The sequence below is a fragment of the Thalassophryne amazonica genome, chromosome 12 (genome assembly GCF_902500255.1).
Source record: "Thalassophryne amazonica chromosome 12, fThaAma1.1, whole genome shotgun sequence".
Taxonomy (NCBI): domain Eukaryota; kingdom Metazoa; phylum Chordata; class Actinopteri; order Batrachoidiformes; family Batrachoididae; genus Thalassophryne; species Thalassophryne amazonica.
This window is the reverse complement of record NC_047114.1, coordinates 22,473,289-22,488,215: the sequence shown is the minus strand read 5'-3', so window position 1 is coordinate 22,488,215 and position 14,927 is coordinate 22,473,289. Positions and strand designations below refer to the sequence as shown.

The 14,927-nt window shown below is 42.2% G+C and overlaps 1 protein-coding gene across 1 annotated transcript; it reads left to right on the top strand.

Moving 5' to 3' along the window:
- The first annotated feature begins 9,034 nt into the window (after positions 1–9,034).
- On the top strand, positions 9,035–13,950 carry LOC117521171 (M-phase-specific PLK1-interacting protein-like). Its single transcript, XM_034182522.1, has 4 exons — positions 9,035–9,049; positions 11,343–11,517; positions 13,245–13,588; positions 13,817–13,950. The coding sequence occupies exons 1-4, from the start codon at positions 9,035–9,037 to the stop codon at positions 13,940–13,942; spliced, it is 660 nt and encodes a 219-aa protein (XP_034038413.1). The 3' UTR covers positions 13,943–13,950.
- The last annotated feature ends 977 nt before the right edge of the window (positions 13,951–14,927 follow it).

The window sequence follows — 14,927 nt, the reverse complement described above, 5'->3', positions numbered from 1 at the left end:
GAGTCATAAAGCATCTTGGCACCTGTTGCTTAGTAATGAGGAGTCACAAAGCACAAAGCAAAATTAAAGACTTTAGGAAGTCAGAATTTAGCTGAAACACCCGATCATTTCATTTGTTCTCTCTGATCTTCATCGTGCTGCAGTTTTTTTTGCTGAAGCTCCACTTAAGAGAACATTTGCACAAATGTTCAGTGCTGGATCATTTTATTTTATAAACTCCACAGGAAACAGTTTAGAGGTAAGCAGATGGACAAATATTTTGTTCAACTTTATTTTAAATAACAAAATGGTTTTGCCATTGTACAATTTCAGTGGAAACATTAAGTGGAATTTGTCCAAATGTATTTATTACTCATGTATTCTGCACATTCATGTTCTGGGCATGTAGAAAAAATAAGTTGACCCGACCTTCCTGGAGTCCCTGGGAGGGGTACTAGATAGCGCTCCGACTGGGGACTCCATTGTTCTCCTGGGGGATTTAAACACCCACGTGGGCGGCGACAGTGAGACCTGGAGGGGGGTGATCGGGAAGCACGGCCTCCCCGATCTGAACCCGAGTGGTGTTCAGTTGTTGGACTTCTGTGCTAGTCACAGTTTGTCCATCACGAACACCATGTTCGAGCACATGGGTGACCATAAGTGCACGTGGCACCAGGACACCCTGAGCCGGAGGTCGATGATTGAGTTTGTAGTCGTATCATCTGACATTCGGCCATGTGTCTCAGACACTCGAGTGAAGAGAGGGGCAGAGCTGTCAACCGATCACCAGCTGGTGGTGAGTTGGATCCGCTGGGAGGGGAGGAAGCCGGTCAGACCTGGCAGGCACAAACGTATTGCGAGGGTCTGCTGGGAACGACTGGCGGAACCCTCTGTCAGCGAGGCTCCACGCGTTCGCCCCAGGTTTAACCCTCGCTCAAAGCTGCCCGTGGACGTCTGCAGCCACACACACGTCCCCTCTGCTCGTCGTCCTTCCTCCGCTTTTCCTTTCCTTCCTCTTCCTTCCCTCCTCCTCGTCTCCTGCTCATTGTCTTTTACACTCTTGCCACTAATTTCCTGATTAGCAGCAGGTGTACTCACTTGCTCCTCAGTCCATGGGAAGAGTGGGTGTGGCCTAGACACAACTCAACACTCCCAAAACACAGCAAAAATAAAATACATACAAAAAAGTATCAAGCACAGCAAAGTAAACAAACCATCAACATGCAATATTAATGATAAATTAAATAAATAAAAGGCCAAACTCCCACACAATGGCATCAGGGACCATTACTCCAGAGACAATATCGACTAGATTCTTGGAATCATAGGTAAAGGGATCCCTCCATACACTCAGTGATTTGGCAGATAACAGCTTCTTCCCTCTTGGAATGGGGTCCATGTAGATCCGTCCATGTCCATCCCTTGACATCCCTCCCAGCATACTGGAAACAAGATCTTGTTATTGCTGCCCTCTCTGGATGAGACAGGATCCATCTTTGAGATGCACCCTTGTTAAGAATGAATCCCACCATTCCGCCTTTAGTCTTTGTGTCCCTGTTGCATGTCTGCTCAGTTGTCATGTCACAAGCAACTTGTGAAAACCCATAGTGCTCTTGTCTTTACACCACAAAGTCTCCATTTATGAAATTGTAAAGTTGAGTTCAACATCCAAAACTTGTAAGAGCTCTTCATGTTAAAGAGAGGCAGCAGGTGAACATAACGAAATGCAGCTGCAGTGTTTTGGAGTGTACATGATTTCTCACCTCTCAACTGCCTCCAAGGCCACAGTACTTTCAAGTCCTTCATACTTTGACAGTGAGATCTAAGCTCTTGATGATTCTATGAACTCAGACCAGCTTTTATCAGTGCAATCTGTAATTTCTGATTTGCTTTCACAAACATGCATCAAGCAGGCGGCCATGTTTTCATCCTCGAACCCAGGGGCTTACCTGTAGTGCATTTATGTACAGAAGAGCCTGGGTTCTACCTCCATCTAGGCTTTAGTCAGCCATCAATTCTAATGATTTTTTTTCTAGGAAATGTGCAAATCTTTTCAAGCAGTAACAGGCTGAAATTACATATCAATAGATAAAGAAATTTTAAAAGTCATTTCCCAGTAGTTACCAGATGTGCGCTACAAAAATGAAAAATAAATGGTCACGTCTCATGGCCTAAGTTAAACTTTACACATGAGAATTTTCACAAATACTGTAAAATACTGATAATTAAGGGCAGGGCCGCTGCTAAGGTTTTGGAGGCCCTAAGCATAACTGGTCAGGGAGGCCCCTCCACCCCCATACAAGAGAAGCTCCCCCCCCCACACACACACACACACACAAAAGTTCTACTCAAACCGTTACTATTTATTAAAGCGTTTACGTTTTGCGTTTAAACCTACATCAAATCAGCTAAGCCAACGCAACCTAGCTTAAGCAGCACCACTGAACATTAAGTAATCAAAACAATTTAAACCTTTAACACGTACTTACCAGCAAGGGATGCACGGGCATCATCTTTTTGTTTCTTTTTCCTCCGTTTAAAAAGCTCCAGACTCCTGCTGTAGCTTCATTGTTTAATTGTGGCATAGTGGCAACTTGTCGTCTCGTGTCAGAATCGAATGTGGGCTAGCAGTGCTACTTTAGTTAGGCACAGGGTTGCCAGATTGGGTGTTTTCCCATCCATTTGGTTTGTTTAGGGTAAAAATATGGCACTGGATGAGTTTTTTGTATAGAATTGCCACACACATTTTAAAAAATCAGTTCAAATTGCGCAGGATTTAGTGCCTCCATGCAGTTTTGAGCATTTATTGGACTGGAAATCGTCACATCTGGCAACCCTGGTTAGGCGACACAGCGAACAGAGAAAGACGCAAACAGGGCTGTACCATTTCAGGGTGGATGGGGGCTTTATATTAGGCAAAAAAAAACTGTTAATTTGCCCCAATTAAGTAATGGGGTAGGGGCCTACACAATGTTTAAAGACAAAAACGATGGGCCTATTCATAAATAATTCATATTGATTTTGAAATGTAATAATCAATGTTGCCACAGTTACTTTGATAAAATAATCAAATTACTGATTACTGATTACTCCTTGAAAAAGTAACTTAGTTACTTTACTGATTACTCAATTGTAAAAGTAACTAAGTTAGATTACTAGTTACTTTTTTAGTTACTTTCCCCAGCTGCCGACAACAACCCTCTGCCACCTCAACATGACAATGATACCTGTTGTGTGGGGGAGGGGGGCACATCCCTGCCCCACGCCCCCATTCCATCTGGATTCGCCCCTGCTTTGGCGTTTGAGCACAAAGAATGGATAACATGTATTTATGCAGAAAACATGATCAGATTTACAGGTAATAAAGTTTTATTGTGTTTTCACATCATGTGGTCCTCAGAAAGAGAGTTTAGGTGCATTTGAGTGGAAAATAGTGTTAGTTGTTGACACGTCGCGGAGGATCAGCTGTTTTTAACGAGACGATACAGAGCGGCTCAGCTCAGAATTCTAAATAAAGGAGAAAAATAAAGCATAAAAATGACTTTGTAAAGCTCAGAGCAGGTGTGCTGTTGTCACCGTGCTTTAAGAGGTGAGGACAAGTTCACAGCTCGCTTAAAGTGGGCAGTTCAGCCGAACCCCGACCTCCTTGCCCACGGACCAAGTTTAATGCTGCCGTCAACCCACAATGCAAAAATAATAGTAACGCACAGTGACTTGGAGAAGTAACTTTAATGTGATTATTCATTTGGAAAGATTAACGCGTTAGACTACTCGTTACAAAAAGTGGTTAGATTAGAGTAAAGCGTTACTGGCATCACTGGTAATAATGTAATAATTTCAACACATTTTTCAGTCAATTGGAGGCCCTGCAAACTAGTGCAACATGGTTGGTGCCCCACGCAGGCTGCGTAGTCTGCTTATGCCGAGCAGCGGTGCTAATTAAGGGTTTTCAAAAAGAGGTGATGTGTCTGTTTAAACTACATTTTGCGGATATTTAAACACAAGTAGATCATTTTGATTTTATCTTCTATCGACAATAAAATTACAACAGATTTACACTGTAAAACTTACATATTTTCTGTAAAACCATTTACATATTCACTGTAATTTTTACAGAATTTCCCCCGGCCACCACAGCTGCCAAATGTTTCTTTAAAAACAAAGGAATTTTTTATTTTTTTTTTACAGTGTACAAATGAAAGACTTCACGGTTGGTTAAACTGAAAGTTTGTCAGACCTGGATAACTGGTGACCTGAAATGACCCTGTGGGATCTCTTTGGTACCAGGCCTCTCTGCACTTGATCGAGTTACTTCCGATGAGTTTGTGGAAGCTAACTGCCTCTAAACATTTACAGGACACGAACGGGCAAATTGATTGTTTGTGAAACAGTGAGACCAGAACATATTTGGTGGTGTGTGGCCTTGACATGTGATCTATTCCATCCAAAGTTGAACTACCTTATTCTTGACTAATACTCAGCTCTTCCACACTGTTTAATCCATATTGGATCCAAACTGTTTGAGTTAAACACTTAAGATCAGACTTTGACCCTTCAAGGTCATCCAAAGTAAGGTGATATATTAAATATTCATATTGGAGAGGGTTTATAAATGTTTTTCACCGTTACTAACTATGTAAAAAAAGTTTAAAGTTGTCAGAACTAAATTTATCGGACGCTAATTAGTCCACTGATGGTTTTTGAAGTTACCTGAAAAGCTAATCTGCGAACCAAAAAAGTTTACTTTTATAATTAGCAGTTAAGTAGTTGAACTCATATAAAATATTTTCTGTGACAATCAAAAAAAAAAAGAAGAAAAAAACCTACCCCCCATGCTTTTGAGTCATAAAGCACAAAGCTCCCCCCTCCCCCATGCTGATGAGTCACAAAGCATCTTGGCACCTGTTGCTTAGTAATGAGGAGTCACAAAGCACAAAGCAAAATTAAAGACTTTAGGAAGTCAGAATTTAGCTGAAACACCCGATCATTTCATTTGTTCTCTCTGATCTTCATCGTGCTGCAGTTGTTTTTTGCTGAAACTCCACTTAAGAGAACATTTGCACAAATGTTCAGTGCTGGATCATTTTATTTTATAAACTCCACAGGAAACAGTTTAGAGGTAAGCAGATGGACAAATATTTTGTTCAACTTTATTTTAAATAACAAAATGGTTTTGCCATTGTACAATTTCAGTGGAAACATTAAGTGGAATTTGTCCAAATGTATTTATTACTCATGTATTGTGCACATTCATGTTCTGGGCATGTAGAAAAAATAAGTTGACCCGACCTTCCTGGAGTCCCTGGGAGGGGTACTAGATAGCGCTCCGACTGGGGACTCCATTGTTCTCCTGGGGGATTTAAACACCCACGTGGGCGGCGACAGTGAGACCTGGAGGGGGGTGATCGGGAAGCACGGCCTCCCCGATCTGAACCCGAGTGGTGTTCAGTTGTTGGACTTCTGTGCTAGTCACAGTTTGTCCATCACGAACACCATGTTCGAGCACAAGGGTGTCCATAAGTGCACGTGGCACCAGGGCACCCTGAGCCGGAGGTCGATGATTGAGTTTGTAGTCGTATCATCTGACATTCGGCCATGTGTCTCAGACACTCGAGTGAAGAGAGGAGCAGAGCTGTCAACCGATCACCAGCTGGTGGTGAGTTGGATCCGCTGGGAGGGGAGGAAGCCGGTCAGACCTGGCAGGCACAAACGTATCGTGAGGGTCTGCTGGGAACGACTGGCGGAACCCTCTGTCAGCGAGGCTCCACGCGTTCGCCCCAGGTTTAACCCTCGCTCAAAGCTGCCCGTGGACGTCTGCAGCCACACACACGTCCCCTCTGCTCGCCGTCCTTCCTCCGCTTTTCCTTTCCATCCTCTTCCTTCCCTCCTCCTCGTCTCCTGCTCATTGTCCTTTACACTCTTGCCACTAATTTCCTGATTAGCAGCAGGTGTACTCACTTGCTCCTCAGTCCATGGGAAGAGTGGGTGTGGCCTAGACACAACTCAACACTCCCAAAACACAGCAAAAATAAAATACATACAAAAAAGTATCAAGCACAGCAAAGTAAACAAACCATCAACATGCAATATTAATGATAAATTAAATAAATAAAAGGCCAAACTCCCACACAATGGCATCAGGGACCATTACTCCAGAGACAATATGGACTAGATTCTTGGAATCATAGGTAAAGGGATCCCTCCATACACTCAGTGATTTGGCAGATAACAGCTTCTTCCCTCTTGGAATGGGGTCCATGTAGATCCGTCCATGTCCATCCCTTGACATCCCTCCCAGCATACTGGAAACAAGATCTTGTTATTGCTGCCTTCTCTGGATGAGACAGGATCCATCTTTGAGATGCACCCTTGTTAAGAATGAATCCCACCATTCCGCCTTTAGTCTTTGTGTCCCTGTTGCATGTCTGCTCAGTTGTCATGTCACAAGCAACTTGTGAAAACCCATAGTGCTCTTGTCTTTACACCACAAAGTCTCCATTTATGAAATTGTAAAGTTGAGTTCAACATCCAAAACTTGTAAGAGCTCTTCATGTTAAAGAGAGGCAGCAGGTGAACATAACGAAATGCAGCTGCAGTGTTTTGGAGTGTACATGATTTCTCACCTCTCAACTGCCTCCAAGGCCACAGTACTTTCAAGTCCTTCATACTTTGACAGTGAGATCTAAGCTCTTGATGATTCTATGAACTCAGACCAGCTTTTATCAGTGCAATCTGTAATTTCTGATTTGCTTTCACAAACATGCATCAAGCAGGCGGCCATGTTTTCATCCTCGAACCCAGGGGCTTACCTGTAGTGCATTTATGTACAGAAGAGCCTGGGTTCTACCTCCATCTAGGCATTAGTCAGCCATCAATTCTAATGATTTTTTTCTAGAAAATGTGCAAATCTTTTCAAGCAGTAACAGGCTGAAATTACATATCAATAGGTAAAGAAATTTTAAAAGTCATTTCCCAGTAGTTACCAGATGTGCGCTACAAAAATGAAAAATAAATGGTCACGTCTCAAGGCCTAAGTTAAACTTTACACATGAGAATTTTCACAAATACTGTAAAATACTGATAATTAAGGGCAGGGCCGCTGCTAAGGTTTTGGAGGCCCTAAGCATAACTGGTCAGGGAGGCCCCTCCACCCCCATACAAGAGAAGCTCCCCCCCCCCCCACACACACACACAAAAGTTCTACTCAAACCGTTACTATTTATTAAAGCATTTACGTTTTGCGTTTAAACCTACATCAAATCAGCTAAGCCAACGCAACCTAGCTTAAGCAGCACCACTGAACATTAAGTAATCAAAACAATTTAAACCTTTAACACGTACTTACCAGCAAGGGATGCACGGGCATCATCTTTTTGTTTCTTTTTCCTCCGTTTAAAAAGCTCCAGACTCCTGCTGTAGCTTCATTGTTTAATTGTGGCATAGTGGCAACTTGTCGTCTCGTGTCAGAATCGAATGTGGGCTAGCAGTGCTACTTTAGTTAGGAGCAGGGTTGCCAGATTGGGTGTTTTCCCATCCATTTGGTTTGTTTAGGGTAAAAATATGGCACTGGACAAGTTTTTTGTATAGAATTGCCACACACATTTTAAAAAATCAGTTCAAATTGCGCAGGATTTAGTGCCTTCATGCATTTTTGAGCATTTATTGGACTGGAAATCGTCACATCTGGCAACCCTGGTTAGGCGACACAGCGAACAGAGAAAGACGCAAACAGGGCTGTACCATTTCAGGGTGGATGGGGGCTTTATATTAGGCAAAAAAAAAACTGTTAATTTGCCCCAATTAAGTAATGGGGTAGGGGCCTACACAATGTTTAAAGACAAAAACGATGGGCCTATTCATAAATAATTCATATTGATTTTGAAATGTAATAATCAATGTTGCCACAGTTACTTTGATAAAATAATCAAATTACTGATTACTGATTACTCCTTGAAAAAGTAACTTAGTTACTTTACTGATTACTCAATTGTAAAAGTAACTAAGTTAGATTACTAGTTACTTTTTTAGTTACTTTCCCCAGCTGCCGACAACAACCCTCTGCCACCTCAACATGACAATGATACCTGTTGTGTGGGGGAGGGGGGCACATCCCTGCCCCACGCCCCCATTCCATCTGGATTCGCCCCTGCTTTGGCGTTTGAGCACAAAGAATGGATAACATTTATTTATGCAGAAAACATGACCAGATTTACAGGTAATAAAGTTTTATTGCGTTTTCACATCATGTGGTCCTCAGAAAGAGACTTTAGGTGCATTTGAGTGGAAAATAGTGTTAGTTGTTGACACGTCGCGGAGGATCAGCTGTTTTTAACGAGACGATACAGAGCGGCTCAGCTCAGAATTCTAAATAAAGGAGAAAAATAAAGCATAAAAATGACTTTGTAAAGCTCAGAGCAGGTGTGCTGTTGTCACCGCGCTTTAAGAGGTGAGAACGAGTTCACAGCTCGCTTAAAGTGGGCAGTTCAGCCGAACCCCGACCTCCTTGCCCACGGACCAAGTTTAATGCTGCCGTCAACCCACAATGCAAAAATAATAGTAACGCACAGTGACTTGGAGAAGTAACTTTAATGTGATTATTCATTTGGAAAGATTAACGCGTTAGACTACTCGTTACAAAAAGTGGTTAGATTAGAGTAAAGCGTTACTGGCATCACTGGTAATAATGTAATAATTTCAACACATTTTTCAGTCAATTGGAGGCCCTGCAAACTAGTGCAACATGGTTGGTGCCCCACGCAGGCTGCGTAGTCTGCTTATGCCGAGCAGCGGCGCTAATTAAGGGTTTTCAAAAAGAGGTGATGTGTCTGTTTAAACTACATTTTGCGGATATTTAAACACAAGTTGACCATTTTGATTTTATCTTCTATCAACAATAAAATGACAACAGATTTACACTGTAAAACCTACATATTTTATGTAAAACCATTTACATATTCACTGTAATTTTTACAGAATTTCCCCCGGCCACCACAGCTGCCAAATGTTTCTTTAAAAACAAAGGAATTTTTTTTTTTTTTTTTTTTACAGTGTACAAATGAAAGACTTCACGGTTGGTTAAACTGAAAGTTTGTCAGACCTGGATAACTGGTGACCTGAAATGACCCTGTGGGATCTCTTTGGTACCAGGCCTCTCTGCACTTGATCGAGTTACTTCCGATGAGTTTGTGGAAGCTAACTGCCTCTAAACATTTACAGGACACGAACGGGCAAATTGATTGTTTGTGAAACAGTGAGACCAGAACATATTTGGTGGTGTGTGGCCTTGACATGTGATCTATTCCATCCAAAGTTGAACTACCTTATTCCTGACTAATACTCAGCTCTTCCACACTGTTTAATCCATATTGGATCCAAACTGTTTGAGTTAAACACTTAAGATCAGACTTTGACCCTTCAAGGTCATCCAAAGTAAGGTGATATATTAAATATTCATATTGGAGAGGGTTTATAAATGTTTTTCACCGTTATTAACTATGTAAAAAAAGTCTAAAAGTTGTCGGAACTAAATTTATCAGAAGCTAATTAGTCCACTGATGGTTTTTGAAGTTAGCTGAAAAGCTAATCTGCGAACCAAAAAAGTTTACTTTTATAATTAGCAGTTAAGTAGTTGAACTCATATAAAATATTTTCTGTGACAATCAAAAAAAGAAAAGAAAAAACCTATCCCCCCATGCTTTTGAGTCATAAAGCACAAAGCTCCCCCCTCCCCCATGCTTTTGACTCATAAAGCACAAAGCTCCCCCCTCCCCCATGCTTTTGAGTCATAAAGCACAAAGCTCCCTCCTCCCCAATGCTTTTGAGTCATAAAGCACAAAGCTCCCCCCTCCCCCATGCTTTTGACTCATAAAGCACAAAGCTCCCCCCTCCCCCATGCTTTTGAGTCATAAAGCACAAAGCTCCCCCCTCCCCTATGCTGATGAGTCATAAAGCATCTTGGCACCTGTTGCTTAGTAATGAGAGTCACAAAGCACAAAGCAAAATTAAAGACTTTAGGAAGTCAGAATTTAGCTGAAACACCCGATCATTTCATTTGTTCTCTCTGATCTTCATCGTGCTGCAGTTTTTCTGCTGAAGCTCCACTTAAGAGAACATTTGCACAAATGTTCAGTGCTGGATCATTTTATTTTATAAACTCCACAGGAAACAGTTTAGAGGTAAGCAGATGGACAAATATTTTGTTCAACTTTATTTTAAATAAAAAAAATGGTTTTGCCATTGTGCAATTTCAGTGGAAACATTAAATGGAATTTGTCCAAATGTATTTATTACTCATGTATTCTGTACATTCATGTTAAGGGCATGTAGAAAAAATAAGTCGACCCAACCTTCCTGGAGTCCCTGGGAGGGGTACTAGATAGCGCTCCGACTGGGGACTCCATTGTTCTCCTGGGGGATTTAAACACCCACGTGGGCGGCGACAGTGAGACCTGGAGGGGGGTGATCGGGAAGCACGGCCTTCTCGATCTGAACCCGAGTGGTGTTCAGTTGTTGGACTTCTGTGCTAGTCACAGTTTGTCCATCACGAACACCATGTTTGAGCACAAGGGTGTCCATAAGTGCACGTGGCACCAGGACACCCTGAGCCGGAGGTCGATGATCGAGTTTGTAGTCGTATCATCTGACCTTCGGCCATGTGTCTCAGACACTCGAGTGAAGAGAGGGGCAGAGAGGTCTTCAGTACTGTCACTAACCTCGGGAGGGAAAATGTGTGTTTTTGAATTGACCCTCTTGTGACTGCCAGTAATTGTTCACCTTAACTGCAAATTATGCAAAATTCTTGTTTTATGAATCTGACTCAGTTACTGGGTCAAAGACATTCTGGACTTATTTTAATTGAAAATTTTGAGCACAAGACAATCATAGAATTGGTCTTACAATCCCTTATTTTTATAAAAGCATAAAGGCATTTCCTTAAACTGAGGAGTTGTAAAAATAAAATATAAATGAATAAATTGGAAAGAGCTGCAAGTCCTCCAACGGATCATTTGCACAACATGAGGCTGTGACGTAAACAGCAACTGGCTGCATGGATTTTATTAATAATTACCAATTAAGCCGTATGTGCCACTGACACAGGTATTGTTCCAAGTGCTTCATTTGCAATTTCAGCTAACTTTTCTGTCTTATTTTAATTTGGTTTTCTCTTTTTTTCATGAATCATTGCTCACCCACCATTTTATTATTATTATTTTAAGCCCACCACAGGGTCACTGATCACCTCACGGTAGCACCAGTAACCACTGTCCAGGCTGTCACCATTGTTTCTGTTTGGGATTTTGTGTGACTGGTTTCAACATTAGTGCATTGACTTCTATTTCTCCTTCCTCCTGTGTCTTCATCAGGTTCGGTTGACAGAAGATCTGGCTGTGCCCACAGTCTGTCTGTCTCAAGTGCAGCAGCTAGAAGCTTTTGCTCACCAACAAAAAGCTGTAGAACTGCAGACCAAACTCAGTTCAGTGCTACAGGACAATGAAAACCACTGCCAGCACATCACTGTCCTGGAAAAAGAGCTGGAAGGTTTGTGTTGTTGATGCTGCTTGAGGAAAAATTAGTTTGTTTTTTCTTTTTATTATTAATACCCTGTTTCAAAGTTTCTGAATTGAGCAGAGATGCATTTGTGCAATGTATGTATCTTAAAAGTGTTAGCATGAGTTTCTGTCAGGTATATACAAGGTCTGTGAAAAAAGAAACTGACCTTTTTTATTTTTTTCAAAAACTATATGGATTTGAATCATGTGCGATTACATCAGCCAAGCTTGAACCCTCGTGCGCATGTGTGAGTTTTTTCACGCCTGTCGGTTGCATCATTCGCCTGTGGGCAGGCTTTGAGTGAGGAGTGGTCCACCCCTCCCCTTGGAATTCATTTGTCTGAGAACTTGGTGAGAGACTGCGGCTTTGCTTTATCAAAATTTTTTCAGAAAATGTAAGGCACATCCAAGTGGACACCATTCGAGAAATTCAGCTGGTTTTCGGTGAAAATTTTAAGGGGTAATGAGAGATTAAGGAGTGTTACTATCACTTTAAGGACAGCCCACAGCGCGGGACAGCGCGCCGCGCCCCGAGCTGCCGTCGTCAGCCTGTTTCAAGCTGATAACTTCCAAATTTAAGGCTCCCTTCATGCAGGACGTCGTGAGAGAGCAGAGAAGTTTCAGAAGAGGTCGGGATCAGCAGTATATCCGGACATTCCACTGTTAAAGGAGATTTTGTAATGAAAGATGTGCGGACGGATTCGCGCGGCGGGACACAAAACACCTCAGTGTTGGAAACCATTCAGGCGGCTTTAGATGGCTTTCAGTCGAGTGAGTACCCGAGAAATTGTTTAACAGCTGGGCATGTTCCAACTTGTCCTGTAAGGCTTCCAAAACGGAGGTGTTTTTCTGTGGCACATCACCTCTTCTGAAACTTCTCTGCTCTCTCACGACGTCCTGCATCAAGGGAGCCTTAAATTTGGAAGTTTTCAGCTTGAAACAGGCTGACGACGGCAGCTCGGGGCGCGGCGCGCCGTCCCGCGCTGTGGGCTGTCCTTAAAGCGATAGTAACACTCCTTAATCTCTCATTAGCCCTTAAAATTTTCACCGAAAACCAGCTGAATTTCTCGAATGGTGTCCACTTGGATGTGCCTTACACTGTCTGAAAAAATTTTGATCAAGCAAAGACGCAGTCTCTCAGCAAGTTGTCAGACAAAGGAATTCCGACTGGAGGGGTGGATGCGATTCAAATCCATATAGTTTTTGAAAAAAATAAAAAGGTCGGTTTCTTTTCTCACAGACCTCGTGTGTATATATATATATATATATATATATGTATATACGTTGTATATATATAAACGTTGCTCTTTGGTGAGTTTACCGTCAATAAAATTTTGCATTACATCAGTTACTGGTATTAAAGCACTTAAAACATGCCACCTTAAGTTAAAGTTCTTTATTTGAATTTAATATTTGTACAGTAACTTATTTATATATGTATTTTTTGTATATGATTGCAGTCGATATAAAAATGCTTTTCAGTATTACGAAGTTTTAAAACGCCCATTGAAGCTCGTGTACTGAATTCAGCTGGCCGTTAGGGGTCGCTGCAGTTTACGCAGCAGAGCTCCGAGTTTCATTTCAGACTTCCGAGTATGTGTGGCGTTGAGTTCGCTTTTCGGGTTTTAGTTGCAGTTTTCGATAGCATGAAAGGAGAAAGAAGGAACAACATGTTTTAAACGTCTCGATTTTTTTTTTTTTTTTTTTAATAAATAGGTTACAGCATCCACATGTACAGAGGCTCCGCAGGTCCGTGGCCTGGTGGGCAGTTTCCATCCCCGAGTTGGTCTTACACCGGAGCTCCCTCCCCGTCAGGCAGACCCACCTACGGAAGCTTCGGGCCTCGCGGGGCTTCTCCCCGCGGCGGTCCCAGATATTCTCCGCATTCTCCCGGGTACTTCCCGGGCTCGCACAGAGGATTCAGCGAGGCCCCTCCAGCTAGACCTCGGTGGTTTGGAAACTCCCCGGCGGGTTTCGGCTTCAGAGGGAAGCAGCGACGCGGCAGCAACGGTTTCTGGGGTCCTCGTTCCTACAGCCCGGCCTCAGCACACGGCTTCCAGGTAAGAACACAAACTACACTTGATTGTGACGGAGCCTTAAAATGGCTCCAGTTTGTTTGTTTGTGAGGGAATTGTTGATTTTACACATCAAAATGGAGTTAGTCTTTTGGTATTGTGGCAACTCAAGGCTCCTGTATGCTTTTCAACACAGGAAATAAAGTAACTTTTATCATGCGATCAGTTTTATTTATTTTACCCATCTAACCTTTGACTTATTGTGTGCTTTAGGGCCGAGCATCCGATCACTCAGACTCAATAGAAAAGTATTTCAGCCCGGCGATGCTGCAGGATCCATGGGCAGGTATGAAACCTGTCCCCGTCCCTGCGAACGCCTGTAACCGGACCGAGGACTGACTGGACGACTGCTGTTAGGCTAAAAGTACTTGTGTACATTTGTTTTTATCCAGAGGGATCGAACACTTCCATCAGACGCTCTTCACCCCTGACTCCTCTCAGCGTGTCCATGTCACATTAGTCCTACAAATCTTATTTTATTTTTTGTTTTTGTTCTTTTTTTTTGGAAAAAGTGCTTCCTCTCCCCTTTCATTCTCCCTTAGCTGCTTTTGCTGTCATCACCTATAGAGGGCGCCCTATCCACAAACATGACTGCATATTCTATTAAAGTTCCTTTGATGTCAAAATTTAAAATGTGTTTCCTGACATTTATTAAACTCTTTTAATTGGTGAGTTTTAAAGGCTCACAGTGTCTTTTAAAATGGGGTGTTGATGTTAAAGCTTTGAACTGTCAAAGGTCACCCACAGATTTGATCAAATGCACCTAAAATTTAGCCTGAGTATAACCTTCATGTTCATAAGTATTTGGACATTCACACTGTTTATTTGAAATGAAACTGTCACAATGTGGTTGTAGTGTTGATGATCAGATGGATTAACCATGTAGGATTTTAAACCATGAGTGTGTGTGTATATATATATATATATAATGCTCCAATTTACAGAGCTCATAACTAACTGGACAGATGAGAGCATTACATGAAAATCATCAGTTTTACAGCCAGTTTTCATTTGGTAACTGGATGTTGGTAAGGCTTCCAAGTGAATCTGTCTTGGACATCATTTATATCCATCATTAAGATTGATCATCATTATTGTGCGAAAGTGGGCAAGTGAGGGAAGCCAACAGGATACCTATAACAACTATGAAAACTAGTGACAGGGCAGGTTTTACAGAGCAGGTAGCTCTGTATGCTTTGGGAAACCGAAGGAGTCTTGAAACTCTTGTCGGCCTTTCAACCTTACAAAACACCCCCCACCCCCCCCCCACCCCCCCCACCCAAAAAAAATCATGTTTCAAAAATAAAGAAAAAGTAAAGTTCGT